Genomic DNA, 14,957 nt, shown 5'->3' with positions numbered 1-14,957 from the left:
GCTTGGCATTATGGCTTCACAAGCCAATAACCATACTAACATAAAACAAAAAGCACAAAAAAAGATAAGGGGGAAAGACTTTCTCATCTTGACTGATCTGCTTGGCTTGGGGGACTTGCAGGTGCAGTCACAAATATCAACCCATTGCTGGTGGCATCACGTGAATGACAGGTTGAATAATTCACATTAATACCTATCTCAGCAGAGGCACGCATCGTATCGCGTGCGAAGGGGGCAACTAGCCTAGACGACAGTCGCATCTTGCGACGATATCACGAGTCCAGGGGGCGGCGTTCCGAGGACTCCGAGCACTTACTTCTTTTTGAAGCATTTGAGCAATTCCATATTTGCTCCTGTAACTAGGAACATCGCTTTACTAGATCAATACAAGCGTGTTTGAGGCCTAATGGGCCTCATCAAACTCATTCATCGAGTGTCACGTCATGTTGCAAAGACCAGTGTGCATGAGTTGCTTGTTCCAACCTGAGATGATGCACGGAATGGATGCCAAACAAAGGCTATTCACTCTAAACAGCATACCTGTGGAAGGCTGTATCATGAGCGCATTACCCTGCGGTCTTGTCATCCAAATAGCAACATCCTCTCACAGATCGTCGTCGTCCTCATCGCTGCCACTGAACCAGCCTTCCTGGTAGGCGTCTGCAAGCTCAGCCAGGCCATTGCCCAAGTCTTCTCTTTCGTTGATCGCCACGAGCCGTGCCGATTCGGACCGCAATGTCCTGATTCGCTGTACCATGGAGCTGTTGGTGGAAAGGGTGGTCTGCACACCAACGTCGGGTTGCCCTGCTAGGCGAGAGTAGATTTGCGGGTATGCATCCAACAGAGGGAATCGGAGAGATGAATCATATCTAGGCGAAAAGAGTCAGTATGAGTCCTCTTGAGAAGCATTAAAGGGGGTGTACATACTTGCGAACAACGGAGTTGCCAATGATTGGGCGTTCACCCCGACCAAGGTGTCCAGCTGCACCCTGGTCTGCATTCTCCAGGGGATCTAGGTCTCGGCAGGACAGAATCGAGCCAAATATGTGCTTGTGCGTATCCCGTTGTTGGACATGCTGCCTATTCCACTGCCGTCCTACTTGGAAGAAGTCGACATCGATGCGGCTGTCTTGGGGGGCGTCTTTCGTAGCTGCCAGAGACATGTGCATGCTCGCCAGTGGCTGGTTGCCAGCCGCATTAAGACTCTCGGCCAAGTCATCTAGAGAAGCCGGCTGATCAACAGAGCCCTGTGACAGGCGTGATGGCAGAGTGGCAGTCTCTATTCCCGCCGCCATAAGGGCAGATGTGTGCCATGCCGAGCGGCGATCCATGGACACGCCAGCCGACAAGTCGTTTTCGGGCAGAGCCAACGGTACCAAAGTCGAGGCTTGAGTGGAAAGTTGCTCAACACTGTGGGCTAGGTTCGCCAGTCGCAATTGGCGCTTAGCTCTGGGGATGTCGAGCAAGGGACTTTGCAGACCCCAGGTCCAGATACAGGATTTGGGGAACTCGTCCCGCAGCGACTCAAGATACGAGGATGAGAAGCCACCCCAAGCGTCATCGATGGTAGTAAACACCTGAATCCCCTGCAGCCGGTCACATTCCTCTGCAAAGGGTCGAAAGTCGCGATCCACGAGCTCATGCTCCTTGTCAAGGACGGAGAACAGCTCAGTGCCCATGGAGAAGCGCTCAAATGGCATGGTTGTGGAGTTGAGCTCAAAGTCATAGAGCTGGACCAGAGACCGAGGGTGAAAGAAGACACGAGAGAAGTCGGACCAGTATCTCACGGTGGACGTCGTCAGTTGGGGAGGTTCTGTGCCTGCGTCCAGACTTTGCTGGTAGGCGCTGGGGTCGATGGGCGTCTGCTTGTGGACGACAGATTGGCCTGACCTAAGAGTTGTAAGCCTTGAGTTTGTGTCTTCACTAGAGCAGTAACTCACCATAGAGAGGCCGCATCAACCTCCGACTCTGCCTCATAGAGGGCGTTGATCTTGCGCAGAGAGCCAAAGCCACCTTTGAGGTCATAGATGACTGTCCGTGGGAGAAATGTTTCGGAGCCATCAGCACCTTCGCCGGCTCTCCAGTGAACATTATGGTCAATGGGCGACGTCTCATCCGCCGAATACGTGAAATATGATTCCTATATTTGTGTTAGTGATGCATCTTCAGGGCTGTTAGAGCAGTGATCTTACCTGGGCATTCCAGAAGTGAGTAGCCGTATAGTTGCTCAGCTGGCCAAGCTGGAGACTGATAATCTCACGCATCGGATATTGTCAAGAAGAAGATTCAGATGAAATGAATAAGTAGATCTCATGCAAAAAGGCCTGGAAATGAAAGGAGGAAGGGACAATTGTTGCACTATGCACAGCTCATAAACTCAATAATCAAGCATTTTCACATGGTGTTTCCATAATCTTACCCTACACAAATGCATTTGGGGGGGTGGAAAATACGACATTTTGTTAGCTTATCTAATCATGTCACCAGCTTCAAGCACTGCAAATGTCCAGATGAGAGTAATGAATGTTAATCAACATGTTATCGTAGTAATTTTCTGTCTGTAAAATTGATAGTATGGAGTGCCTTATCAAAGACATGATCACTTGATTCAGTATGGTCGGTCAAGGGAAGCGCATTATGTCATTGGAGAGGTGGCACACTTACACCACCTCGGATATCACGAGACTCAAAAGCAACAACTCACCTCGCACAACGACAACATATCTACCTCTCACCCACGAATCGCCCTTACAAAACAAATACAACCCTATATACATAATCAAAGTAGGAGAAATGTCACAGGCTACTCCAGCAGATAGCAAGACCGGCAACACCGGGTTCTGGAAGGAGCTCGAGTCTTGGAAGACGCCCGAGGCTAAAGAAGTCGGTCCTCCTGTCGAGGTTGGATCCAAAGCCCCTTGGATGGCCGAGCTTCGCCTTCCAGATGGAAAACCCACTCTAGTCGTCTTCCTCCGTCACTGCGGATGTCCTTGTATGTATATCCCCAATGTCAACCCACCCGCTCGTATCCACAACTCAGCGCTCACCATCAGTCAGTCGCCGAAAAAACCTTCAAGTCCCTCGCGGCCCTCTCAGAAGAACACCACCAAGTCCACTGCATCGCCGTATCCCACTCCTCAGCGGAAGCCACAGATCACTGGCTGCCCCAGGTCGGCGGCAGCTGGGACGTGGACATGGTGATTGACGAGGGCCGCGACATTTACGCCAAATGGGGCCTCGGAATCTCCTCTACATGGCACGCCGTGAACCCCGTCACGCTGTGGTCCGTATTCAGCCTCGGGAAGAACGAGGGCATCTGGAACCGGCCGACTGAGAGCGGCTCGCGGTGGCAGACTAGTGGCGCTTTTGCTGTGGACCGTGATGGCACTATCCGATGGGCTCATGTTTCTCGAACAGCGGATGACGTTCCAGATCTTCAGGCTGCGGCCACTGCCCTTGGATTTCCACCTACAGCCGCCAAGAAGTCATCCCACTGAGACTTGACTCAAGAACCATCTTGCCGGATGTGAGGCACATCACTCGGCAATAGAGGTCGCGGAAGTCCTCATGCCATGGCAGCTATAGGTGGACACTCGCATACAAGAGCATTGTCTACCTTCGTTGACACAGTTCTCGCCAAGGAAGTTCCTAAAAACGGGCATTGTGGCTCTACTACTACGGGGATAGAACCGCTTCAATGTGAGAGGCGACTAGGAACCGTCACTCAGCATTACTGATAGTAAGGGGAGATGTGCTCGTAAGGAGGACACGATTTTCTATAGTGTTCAGGAAGGCGAATCTAGTTGAATAATCCCAGGATTTCTGGCAATACACTCATCGTTAAAGCAATGGCATACATAGTAATCGGTTCAGAAAAAAAGTAGTGTATTTGGGGGTATCTTGAAAATCCGGCACACATCGTTTCCAGCACCCCTACATTCCATCAGGCTCTCAGAGGAACCCGTACATGTCCCAGCCAACACCATTATCCCGTGGCGATGGCTTCAGCAACCACCCTCACCCTTAAAGAGGCAGCAGCATGTTCAGCTGACCTACCTCCATCCCCATCCTTTTCGTCCCGACAATGGAGCAAACGCCGTCTGCCCAGTTGGAGTGAATTAGTCGAGAAAGAACCAAGCCGATCAAACCGAAACTGCTCACCATCTCCAGCGCAAACATGCCCTTTTGCTTGAGTTTACCCCCTATCTGCAACAGCCCAAGCGGATCTTGGTGAGTGGGTGTCTTGGTGTTTCGCTTCTTCGGTCGTCTTTTCTGGTTCACGTCCGGAGTAAGTCGTACAAGGGATGACTCGTACGCAGGAGCGTCAGAGTTCGACCTTTCCTCCATCAGATGATAAAGTCGCTCTGAGTGGAGACTTTGCCGTAAATTGTTCGCCCAGTTGTACAGCTCCAGTCGTTCCCAGCTCTGAGATCGCCGGAAGGGGCGCAGCCTCAAGGCACTCTGAGGAACGGTTCGAGACACCATACAACCGCTGGAAAGAGCACTCTGAAGAAGACTATCACCATGGTCACGGCGCCACTTGACGCATTTAATAGCTGCAGCATGGCGTAGCCGAGCACTACCATCCAGCGAGAAAATGTGGTCGACGAGCCTGCTCAGGTCGGTCGGGACGAGGGGTGGGTTGTATTCCGAGTTCATCAGGACACTGGCGTCCATGGTATCGTAATCAGTTTGAGTTTTGGTCGAGATGGCGTACACTCGACATGCTTCGTCGGATGGTTCAGGGCCGTCGAAGGAGAAGTAGTCGATATTTTCATTGGCCAACTGCTTCGCAACTCGCTGTCTGATGTGTCCAGTTTCTTCTGCGGCGAGCTCATCAGCACGTGTCAGGATGGGTATAACGTTAGTCATCCCCTGAGCATGCTTGATGTATTGCACATCCTCCCGTGTAAGACCTAGAATATGTTCAGCAGTCTTGGTCATGTTGTAGGTAAATGAATACTCACCACTGTGGGGAATAAGATAGAGCAAAACATCTACAACTGGAACACCTCCAGAGTTGACCAGAGCCAGCAAATCGGAATCCGCCATAGGCTTGCTCATGAGAGATGCCAGGTAAGACTCGACATAGTGCAGGTCACGCCATGGCCCCTAAGCGAGTTGTCAGTACATTGTATGTCACAGCCGAGATAATGTGAGAGCGTACAGAAGCACCGGGCTGATGCCTAGGGCTTTCAACGAAGCAAACATTCCTATCCAGGACATCACCGGTAGTTGAGATACGTCTCCGTGTGGTAACTGTGAGGTCAGAGTCGGATCGCCACCATGGATGAGGCCTTGAACTGGCATATGTTTCAGTTGCATGCACTGCGCTGCTGTTCTCTATTGGGTCCATGTGAACGATGTGCTCGCAACGCTGTGCCAAGGTCTTGATGAGTGAGGTTTTGCCAATGCCTGAAATATGGTCAGTCTCATTCACATGTCGCTACTTTCATGGCCAGACATACCGTTACGACCTGACACCATAATCTTCAGCTTGCCCAGTGACTTGCCCACTTCAGAAAAAGGGCGTCGGCGTGGGACTGTCAGGCTGGGCATGATTAGCTGAGGGATGGAGTTGTCATGACCCCGGTTGTCGGCCATGTCGGTCTCTGGTAAAGATGCGTCGTCTAGCAGTGAGTCGCTTGGACATTCGATGGAAGGCCCAGCAAGTGAATAACTCCGAGACGAACCACTCAGCACCGATTCGGGTCGTGAGAGGTCGATCAAGGACGGAGTGCTCGATCGTGAAGGGAGAGCCAAGGGATCCTGCTCAACTATCGATTCCTCTGATTCCGAGGTTGAAGATGGAACCTTGTCGTTGCGAGTGGGTGAAGGCCTTCGGCGCGGGGTTGACGGCTCGCGTGCGCTACGGCTGCACTTGCGACGATCGGCTTGCTGGCGGAATCTGGGACGAGAGCGATCTCGGCGAGCGTCAAGGTCGGCCTCGCTGGCGATGAAGCACGAGGTGGGAGCAGTCGAGGGACCGCAGACAAGACTGTCTGGCCGACCTGAGCGACCAGAGGCTTGGTTATTGAGGGGGTGGTTCGCAGGCAAGACAGGTCTCATGGTGCAGAGGGAGGCGAGCTGGCGCGCGATGCAGGGATGCAGTTGGTGTATATCTGGCAAAGGGAGGGTTATCCCATCTACAGCACCTCGCCGGCGAGAGACAGGAGCAGGTGGTCAAAGAAGCAGTCAGGAGGAATATCACAGGACGGAGGAGAAGGACAACGAGTTGCAGTATTTCGAGTTGAAGTTAAGGAGTTGTCAAGTCAGACACGGGAGATGCGGGAAAGTAGTGTAGCTCGATGACGATGGCTTGATATCGCAGGGGGGTTATGTGATAGCGCTCCAGCTGTTAGGGGAGAGACACGGGGCATGGGGCGATAAGCCATCAACACCATACACGGCAGGTGGGGGTGTGTGGGGCCTGTCTGAATGGGTGCGCGTGCGCCTATGTCGGCGGCGCCATTCGTACTCTGTTGAGTGATGAGCATGGCCCGTGACATTGCGTTCTTCCATCTGGTCAAGCTGGCGTTGAGATTGGCACTCGGTGTGAATAGTTGACACCCTAGCACGCACTATATCGTTGTAGCGGGTCAATAACCTTTCCCCTTTGGCTGTCGGGTCCATCCCTTCGGCCCCTCAGAGGGGCTGCTCTGCTCTCCCCCTCCATCTCAGGCGGCAACTACGAGGAAAGGCTGCGCGAGTCGAAAAGCGACCAGGGCGAGAAAAAAAAAGAGGGCGACTTTGTTACTCCGTCACCAACACCAGGCAGCTTCAGGGAGAAGGAAATCATCTCTTGCTTTCTTTTTTACTGATTTCTTCACTCCCGGGACCCTCCGACTTCCTTTTGACACCCTCTACAAGTGTTCGAGTCCCAAGTTCCAACCCAAAAGTCAAAGTCGGTGACACGCCATTCCTCAACCACCAGCCGAACATCCACCCACCGCTCGCTACCCAAACGTTTGCTATTGCCGCCTCACCCTCTCTTTTATCCACCAAGACCTCTTTGCGCAAGGAACGATTCATCATGGACGGAAAGCGACATCCAAGCTCGTTCCAGCAGCTCGAGAAGCTCGGCGAGGGTACCTATGCCACGGTAAGTTTGCGTTGATCATTCAAGCTTCAACCTCCCCTCCCTTACCCCATCACCCACCACACCCTGTATCGCTACTTGTTTCTTCCTGTACGATGCGCGATACCGAGAGTCTCAATTGCTGATATATTATGCGATACAGGTTTTCAAAGGGCGTAACAGGCAAACTGGAGAGCTCGTGGCGCTTAAGGAAATCCATCTCGATTCCGAAGAGGGCACCCCGTCGACCGCCATCCGAGAGATTTCCTTGATGAAGGAGCTCAAGCACGAAAACATTGTCGGACTTCACGATGTTATTCACACCGAGAACAAGCTCATGCTCGTGTTTGAGTACATGGACGGCGATCTTAAAAGATACATGGACACCCACGGCGAGCGAGGTGCCCTGAAGCCTGCCACCATCAAGTCCTTCATGTACCAGCTGCTGAAGGGTATTGACTTCTGCCACCAGAACCGTGTCCTTCATCGCGATCTGAAGCCCCAGAACCTGCTCATCAACAGCAAGGGTCTGCTCAAGCTCGGTGATTTTGGTCTCGCCCGCGCCTTTGGCATCCCCGTCAACACCTTCTCCAACGAAGTCGTCACCCTATGGTACCGTGCCCCCGACGTTTTGCTTGGTAGCCGAACATACAACACAAGCATCGACATCTGGTCTGCCGGCTGTATCATGGCCGAAATGTTCACCGGCAGGCCGCTATTCCCTGGAACCACCAATGAGGATCAGATCATCCGCATCTTCCGCATTATGGGGACTCCCACAGAGCGTACCTGGCCCGGCATTACTCAGTTCCCTGAGTACAAGCCGACTTTCCAGATGTACGCCACCCAGGACCTCCGGAACATTCTCCCGGCCATTGACTCAACCGGTATCGATCTGCTGCAAAGGATGCTCCAGCTTCGACCAGAGTTGCGAATCAGTGCCCACGAGGCCCTCCAGCATGCTTGGTTCAGTGACCTGTTGATGCACCCCCAGCAACAACAGCAACAGCAACAGCAAGCTCTTCAGGCACAGGCCCGTGCCTATCCCCAGTCGGTCCCAGGTCAAGGTTTCGATGCCTACTAGATCTTTTGGACAAACCGCAGCGCTTCAGCAGACTCAGCTTGAGCGTATTCACAAATTGCTAGCTCTGTCTATGTGCTCACTGTTTAGGCCCCTTGGATCTAGTTGCGTGGATGACGCAGCAACCTCAAAACTATGGAATTATTATGTAACGAATGCAAGCACTATGGAGTTCGGGGTCAGCATGGATTAGAAAGGGGCGCGAAAGAAGTTGGATCATGGGGATTGATTGATGGCAGCGTGGCTGATGTCGTTATTCCTTGCTGTCGTCGTTTGACAACCAACCAGAGTCGACTAATATCGAGTTGCGATGGGCGACTTTTCTTTTTCTTGGGCATGGCATGGGATTATCTTTGCTTCAGCGAATCGGACGAGCTTGTTCGTGTTTTGGGATTTTTACTTGTTTCTTTTTCTGTTCAGTGTCTATTGACAAGACTCCCGTCAACGGGGCTCTTGTATTTCTTCTTGTGAGGATCTTTGGCCCATGTTTCTGCCAGAGCAGCTGTGCCATCCTCTTCGGCTGGGAAGCCTATGCTCTCTCTCAACTTTTCGACTTCGTCTCTTACACGCTTAGCGACGGAGACCCTGAGCTCCCTGGCTTCTGGGCTATCCCTGAGCAACTCTGGATCTCCCTTTTCAACAAGCTTCTTCCATGCCGCTCGCTGGTGGCCAAAGACTTGGTCAACATCTGTTGGCTCACCTATCACTATCCTGACCTTGTTTCCGATGCGTGGTAAGAACCTCGGGAAGCCCCTATCCTCGGCCATGATGTGCTGAGTCCCATGGACGAACATGGGGATGAACTCAGGGGCTGGGTCGCTTTCGAGGATCAAGCGAGATACACCCCACTTGAAGTATCGTAGTCCACTATCCGGACTCTGGTGGCAACAGGCCTCGGGGAAGACGTGAAGCCAGGCATTTCGGTTGACTGAGAAGGCGGCGGGTGCTGTGAAGTTGTCGACACCGTTGGTAGAGAAGAAGAGGGGTTCGGGGACGGGAGGAGCTGGTGAAGGCGGAACTGTGGCCAGGGCCGAGTCTGAGGCTGTCGACCAGGATGATGGAGATGGACCAGAGAGGAGCTTGATGGCTTGAGTCATTGTTGGCTGGTATAAGCCGCCATACGGAGAGTGCCATAACCTATGAGTGGGAAGTACTTGGCCAAGCGTGAAGAATGTCGATGTGGCCCTACACTGGTCAACCTTTGCGCATTCATCGAGACCTGGGAACTCACTTGTTCTTGAAGCAAATGTCGTGGGCGCCGAGGCCCCATCGCATATTGGCACCGTCAAAAGCGTAGCGGAACGGCAAAATGCCCCAGATTAGAGGATCATCGAGTCTAAAGAATGAATTTAATTTATGGTTAGTAAGAGTAAAAAAAATCTTGCGTTTCAACGAGATTCACATACACGGCGACATGGTTACACACTGTCAGCAACCCGCGCTCACGGCCTTGAGTTTTCCGCCGCTCAAGCACACCCAGTAATCCATCCAGCCCTCGCACTTCCATATCGTTGAGGCCGTACATGAACCCTCTCGTGAGCATGCTGACACAGCCCATCAGAGCCGTCGAGGTAATGCGCCATGGCAAACTCGGCTGGACGGGAGGAGGAGGATCGGAGTCGGACATGACGTTGAAGACGGGCTGGCAAGAAACGTGAGCTAGCTCACGCCTCGTCCAGCAGCAATTGAATATACGAACCCCCGTTCAACTGGGTGAATCGACCGATTCGAGTTGGTGAGAATGAGTTATACAATAAAGTATATAATTGAGAATGGTTCTGCGCGACGGGGAGACGCGGACTCATGACAGACCCACTGCCAACTTTTTCCGGCTTACCCTAGAGAATAACGTGCTTCGTCTGGGGCAGCTCATCGACGTCCTTCCGAACCTCGACATTCATTTCTCTTATATTTCCAACAACACTTGCTCTAACCTTCGGATTCGCGACGGCGTCCTCTTTGATACCCCTATACTATAATTGACACGCAAACCTTCCGATCGAAGCATCCCAAAGAACGAGTTCCTCTCATCCTCGAAGCAAACATCGACGTCACCATACGAAGCAGCTCCCATCATGTCACACAGTACGTTCGATTCCCGCCTTCACCTCGAACCGGCCATTCGACTAACCATACAAAAGGCAAACGAAACACTTCTCGTCCCGTCTTCACCTCGCACGAGCGCGCCCTCGCGAAATCCCACTGGGCCTCGTCTTCAGCCCGTCTCCATCGCGACTCGTTCCTCCCCTTTGGCTCTTGCGGCCTCTGCCTCAACATCGCCCGCGATCCCGTATCCTGCCGTCGCGGCGACATCTTCTGTCGCGAGTGCGCCCTCTCAAATATCCTTACGCAGAAAAAGGACATCAAGCGCGCCGACAAGGCTCGCGCCGCGGCAGAGGAGGAGGCTGCTAAGCTCAGAGCACTTGAGGACGAGCAGGATCGCGAGCGCGCCGTTGCGGATTTCGAATTGACGCAAGCTGGACTAAGCAGAAAAAGCAAGGGACCTGTGGCGAAAACGGAAGATGCGACTACAGAAGCTACAAGTGGCGAGAATGCATTAGCTCTCGTAGGTACGAAGCGCAAGTTCGAGCTTGATCAAGATGAGCTAGATCGCATTGCACGAGAAGACAAAGTCAAGGCGAGAAAAGCAATTGAAGACGAAAAGGTGTGCTTTAACAGACTTATACCCATGCCGCTATCCCTAATTAACAAATGTTTTCTAATACAGGCCGCTAAACCTTCGCTCCCTTCCTTCTGGACTCCATCACTTACTCCAGATGCCCAAACAAGTAAACTCCCTCCTGTCGTCAAGAAGGCAAAGACGGTGCCGACTTGCCCGGCATCATCGCCAGACGATGCCCACCCGATAACCATGCAAAACCTCATTACAATCAACTTCAACGAGGAGGAGACATCGAAGGGCAACCAGAGAACGTGCCCTTCATGCCGCAAGATGCTCAACAACGCCTCCAACCCCATGATGGCTAAACAATGTGGCCACGTAATGTGCCACAACTGTGTCAAGCAGTTCATGCTCCCGTCCACCAAGAAGTCGTCTTCAGAGGTCGACCCGCCCCTGACCTGTTACGTCTGCGACGTGCCTCTGACTTCCAAGTCCCAGAAACATGAAGCAACCAAGGGCTCCTCGATTCCCGGCCTCGTCGCCCTTCGGTCCGAGGGAACAGGCTTCTCAGCACGAGGAGCCAGCACCGTGGAGAAGTCGAGTGTTGCTTTCCAATGCTAGTCCATGTCAAACCCAGTCGAGAATCCATCACTTCATCCGCAGTCTTCGTTGCCGTAGGTGAGGTAGGAGTACCATGAACCACACCCGAACGACAAACCTATGAATGACACCTTTGGTGAGCATTGTTAGGCCATGGCTGAAGAAGCTCTTGAGTAGCTCGGCGCGAAGCCCTGCGTACAGTGCTTGCAGGCCCTCGGTTTTGATGATGCGAAGGATGACCCCAAATATGCTCTGGTCCAGGAACTCAACCATCCTTCTCAGGATCCGTTCCGTTTTTGACTTCGCCTCTTGTCCCTTCTCATCCTGCTCTGCCAGGTCGATCGAGCCGCTCGCCATCTGTAGCCGTGTCTTGCCCGTCTGGAAAGGATAGGTGACGGCGGTGGCGACCGCCTTGCTCGAGGCAGCAATCAAGAAGGCGATCCATGCAATGGGGAAATCCTCTTCCTCGAGCGCTGGGATAATGCGTGCCGCAAGTCGCCGATTGACAAAGAAAGTGATGCTGGGGTTGAGTGTAAGAACCAGGGTAGCTGAATAGCCAGACCACAAGCCAAGCAGACCACCTTCTTGCCTCATCTCGGTCAGAATCTCCTTAAGCGACTGCTCGTCCCCTAACATCTGCTTTCGAGTGACCACGTTGGAGATGGGAGTGGTTAGGGCTCGGGCGCAGGCGCCAGCAATAGCGCCAATAGCAAGTTCCTCGAGAATTTTGGGCGTCCGGTCTCGTCGACGTAGGTAGTTGTAGAACCCAAAGAATAGAAAGCTGTCCACGACAGACTTGGCCACGCTCGTCCCTAGACCGCTGTACAGGGCCTTGATTCCTCCCTCGTTTGCCGCGATCCCGTTGAAGGCGGCAATGATTCCATCGTAGTCGCCGGTAGTGTCCGCGGTCTTGCGCTGCGCTTTGAGTCGAGTCGTTATCAGATCGAGCGGGTAGAGAGACGAGGTCGATATAGCTGTCCCAATGGAGCCTGAAACGGCATGACCAAGGGCATTGAGGGCCTGTTTGGAAGACATCGCGACGACGCCCGCTGTCTCAACTGCTTGATCAGTGTTGAATCAATGTCGTTATTTTTCCAAGGGCACACGCGGTCGCGTGCGTGATGAGAACCAGCGATCGCGAGCTGCATGCCGAGTTGCAAGGGTGGTCGGCTCGCCGCCATTTGAGCACGACGTCATAGCCTAGCGCCAATCTGACCGCACCTCGGCGCCGCCCATTCTGGACTCGCATGTGACGTTTGTCCGAGGTATGGAAAAAGACGACTTGAGAGACGAACGAAGATGCCTAAATGTCAAAATAGGTCTAGATCAGCCTTAAATGGAGCTATGATGAGTCGTTTGCTCTGGTTGTTCAAGTATGAATCCAAGCTTGAAACCAACGAAGCTCTCCCGGTGGGGACATGCAGGCGATTATCCTGTCTAGCGATCGTCATTCCGCTCGATGCCTTCCAGGGTATGGTCCGATTCATCGTCGAAAGGATCATAGCTCGAGCTTTGGGGGCCTCCTAGGGGTGATTGTGCGCTAGGATTGATTTATCTTCAGAGCCTATGCCCTACTCGAGACAGAGGCCTGCCGTTGGGGAGTAAACGTTGCCGTTGTTCGTGCCCCGAATCCCACAACTCCTATGTCCAGCTCCCCTGGTGCGTCCTCGTTTTCCTGCAGTCCAGGATGGCCCTCGGGGAGTTTTTGCGCACCGAAGCCGCTCACGGCGAAGATGTTGGTTCTGCCACCATTCGTAGCCATCTGAAGCTGTTCGTGCAGCCTGGCAAGCTGGTACTGACGTTTGATCGGGGCGAATGTGGGCTGCGCCATCACGGGCTGGGGTTTCCAAGTAGCCAGCGCGCCCATCACGGCGGATGTTTCCTCGTCCGAGTCGACAGGACCGTTATTTGCGTCGTCCTCGTCCTCTACGGGAGCATTGGCGTCGAGTGCTGCCTCTAAATGGGGGGAAGGAGCAATGCTTAGCCGTGTTCTTAGATGGCTACGTAGGAGCTGATGGGAACTCACTTTGCTGCTTTGCTTGGTTCTTCTTCTGGTAGGCCGCAAGAAGCATATCATATGGCAGAGATCTACCAGCAACGGCACGTTTGGCGCCCATACTGTGACTTTTACAAGTCAAGGATCTCGCACAAGGCTGCCCGTTAGGTAATATAACACCACATTGTCGCTCCACATCCACAGGGCCTGGTGTACATGGTTAGCTGATCCTCCAAAAATGTTTCGTAGAATGCTTACCCTTTGGTTTAGGAACCTTAGCCTTGGGTTCGTCCTTCTTCTTCTTCGTCTTAGGTCCCTTATCTGGATCGCCATCGGCCTTCCGTTTCTTGCCCTTCTTGTCGTCATCAGGCTTCTTCCCGGCAGCCTTCTTGGCGGTTTTGCTTCCAGTGGGTTTCTTTTCAGCTGAGATTCCATCTTCGTCGCTGTCATCGTCGCCTTTCCCTTCGCCATTCTCCTCGTCCTCCTTGCGTGCTTCCTCTTGCCTTGCAGCCTCCTTTGCCCTTTCTCTGGCTTCGCGCGCCTCTTTCTTCTTTTGCGCCTTTTCCTTTTTCACTCGGAGACACTGCGCAATGTGTGCTTTTGCCGCTGTCTTTAGGACGCTCTTCTTGCAGTGTTTGCATTGTTGGAGGTCGGGATTGTCTTCGAGGGGTCGGCCGGTCGCAAACGTTTCGTGCGCAGTTTCGTCGAGTTGGTTCACAACAGGGCCTGGCGAAGGCGCTCCTGTAGGTGAATAGTTGCCATTCTTCTTTTTGTCTTTGGCTCAATTAGTCCCTTGTGCCCTGAGAGTTTAGACATGACATCCGGTCATACCTTCCGCAACACTACCGTCCCTCCAGTTTCCAGGCTTGCTGTGTTTGGGCGGGAGCTTCTTCAACTTGACGACTCCATTCTTCTTCTTCTTCGATGCAACCTTGATCGTGCCGTCCTCGCCTATATGATGCGCTTAGCATAACTTCGTCACGCGCCCGTGGCAAGTCGCGTTACCTTTGCGAGCGTCAGACCCCATGCTGGGCAAGGAGTGATATACTGAAGTTGTTGGAATTTGAGCGATGAGGATGAGTCGATCCAGGAGAGTTTGAGGTTGGATATAATGATGATCGAGAAACGTGAGATGTCCTCGGGATGGTCGTTGCGATAAGGCTATGTGATGAAGTGGAGTTGACTGTGACACGGCAGCCTTGCGAAAGCGGCTGCAATTATGCACGTGCTAACCCTGCGGGCCGCACTATTTCTCCGGGGGGTTTAGTCAGGTCCCACTGAACATCTGGGGAAACAAGCCTTTTTGGGTATTTAATGGTGATTGTTAAGAGAGAAATACCACGTTTGCTGCTGCTGGTTTTGGAGATTTTTGGAGGGAATATTCCATCTCTTACGTTGAAATTTAGCCAACGCGGAAGAAGGTTTATTGAGACCATCACAACCCCATCACGTGGGATGAGCTTATACTGGTGCCTCGTTTTTCCTCGACCTGCATGCCCATTTACAACTTGATTGCGACTGTCACGGCGTAGTTTGTAGCGTCTGCAAACCTTATTGATGAGTTCTTGTGTTATTGAAC

The 14,957-nt window shown here is 52.7% G+C and overlaps 8 protein-coding genes across 8 annotated transcripts; 3 read left to right on the top strand and 5 right to left on the bottom strand.

Moving 5' to 3' along the window:
- Positions 1-472: 472 nt before the first annotated feature.
- Positions 473-2,380, bottom strand: NECHADRAFT_105093 (uncharacterized protein). The gene is made up of 4 exons (XM_003048787.1): positions 2,193-2,380; positions 1,941-2,140; positions 928-1,890; positions 473-869 (listed from the first exon to the last, which is right to left on the bottom strand). The coding sequence occupies exons 1-4, from the start codon at positions 2,262-2,264 to the stop codon at positions 605-607; spliced, it is 1,500 nt and encodes a 499-aa protein (XP_003048833.1). The 5' UTR covers positions 2,265-2,380; the 3' UTR covers positions 473-604.
- A 413-nt stretch (positions 2,381-2,793) lies between these two features.
- NECHADRAFT_47175 (uncharacterized protein) lies at positions 2,794-3,497 on the top strand (the record flags this gene model as incomplete). The annotated part of the gene is made up of 2 exons (XM_003048975.1): positions 2,794-2,992; positions 3,058-3,497. 2 exons carry the CDS (start codon positions 2,794-2,796, stop codon positions 3,495-3,497), a joined length of 639 nt encoding a protein of 212 aa, XP_003049021.1.
- A 526-nt stretch (positions 3,498-4,023) lies between these two features.
- On the bottom strand, positions 4,024-6,069 carry NECHADRAFT_46729 (uncharacterized protein; the record flags this gene model as incomplete). Its single annotated transcript, XM_003048786.1, has 4 exons — positions 4,024-4,916; positions 4,968-5,112; positions 5,210-5,415; positions 5,469-6,069. The coding sequence occupies 4 exons, from the start codon at positions 6,067-6,069 to the stop codon at positions 4,024-4,026; spliced, it is 1,845 nt and encodes a 614-aa protein (XP_003048832.1).
- Positions 6,070-7,033: 964 nt separating this feature from the next.
- NECHADRAFT_46952 (uncharacterized protein) lies at positions 7,034-8,162 on the top strand (the record flags this gene model as incomplete). Its single annotated transcript, XM_003048974.1, has 2 exons — positions 7,034-7,102; positions 7,242-8,162. 2 exons carry the CDS (start codon positions 7,034-7,036, stop codon positions 8,160-8,162), a joined length of 990 nt encoding a protein of 329 aa, XP_003049020.1.
- Positions 8,163-8,575: 413 nt separating this feature from the next.
- On the bottom strand, positions 8,576-9,434 carry NECHADRAFT_46704 (uncharacterized protein; the record flags this gene model as incomplete). Its single annotated transcript, XM_003048785.1, has 2 exons — positions 8,576-9,344; positions 9,391-9,434. 2 exons carry the CDS (start codon positions 9,432-9,434, stop codon positions 8,576-8,578), a joined length of 813 nt encoding a protein of 270 aa, XP_003048831.1.
- An 865-nt stretch (positions 9,435-10,299) lies between these two features.
- Positions 10,300-11,403, top strand: NECHADRAFT_47249 (uncharacterized protein; the record flags this gene model as incomplete). The annotated part of the gene is made up of 2 exons (XM_003048973.1): positions 10,300-10,824; positions 10,888-11,403. Coding segments are annotated over 2 exons (1,041 nt in total), but the record flags the coding sequence as incomplete, so codon positions are not given.
- A 125-nt stretch (positions 11,404-11,528) lies between these two features.
- On the bottom strand, positions 11,529-12,417 carry NECHADRAFT_83912 (uncharacterized protein; the record flags this gene model as incomplete). The annotated part of the gene is made up of 2 exons (XM_003048784.1): positions 11,529-11,573; positions 11,623-12,417. 2 exons carry the CDS (start codon positions 12,415-12,417, stop codon positions 11,529-11,531), a joined length of 840 nt encoding a protein of 279 aa, XP_003048830.1.
- Positions 12,418-12,946: 529 nt separating this feature from the next.
- On the bottom strand, positions 12,947-14,405 carry NECHADRAFT_95640 (uncharacterized protein; the record flags this gene model as incomplete). Its single annotated transcript, XM_003048783.1, has 5 exons — positions 12,947-13,338; positions 13,409-13,585; positions 13,637-14,152; positions 14,210-14,329; positions 14,384-14,405. 5 exons carry the CDS (start codon positions 14,403-14,405, stop codon positions 12,947-12,949), a joined length of 1,227 nt encoding a protein of 408 aa, XP_003048829.1.
- Between the last annotated feature and the right edge of the window lie 552 nt (positions 14,406-14,957).

The sequence above is a fragment of the Fusarium vanettenii genome (assembly GCF_000151355.1).
Source record: "Fusarium vanettenii 77-13-4 chromosome 8 genomic scaffold NECHAsca_10_chr8_2_0, whole genome shotgun sequence".
In the NCBI taxonomy this organism is placed as follows: Eukaryota; Fungi; Ascomycota; class Sordariomycetes; order Hypocreales; family Nectriaceae; genus Fusarium; species Fusarium vanettenii.
The sequence above is the reverse complement of the archived record's forward strand: the minus strand, read 5'-3'. Positions and strand labels throughout refer to the sequence as shown.

Bases quoted from the DNA above. Each gene is read 5' to 3' on its own strand.
- NECHADRAFT_105093 (XM_003048787.1), bottom strand. From the start codon at position 2,264: ATGCGTGAGATTATCAGTCTCCAGCTTGGCCAGCTGAGCAACTATACG. The intron at 1,891-1,940 runs GTGAGTTACTGC...TACAACTCTTAG, and splicing joins GTTGATGCGGCCTCTCTATG to GTCAGGCCAATCTGTCGTCC. The intron at 870-927 runs GTATGTACACCC...CTTTTCGCCTAG, and splicing joins GGCAACTCCGTTGTTCGCAA to ATATGATTCATCTCTCCGAT.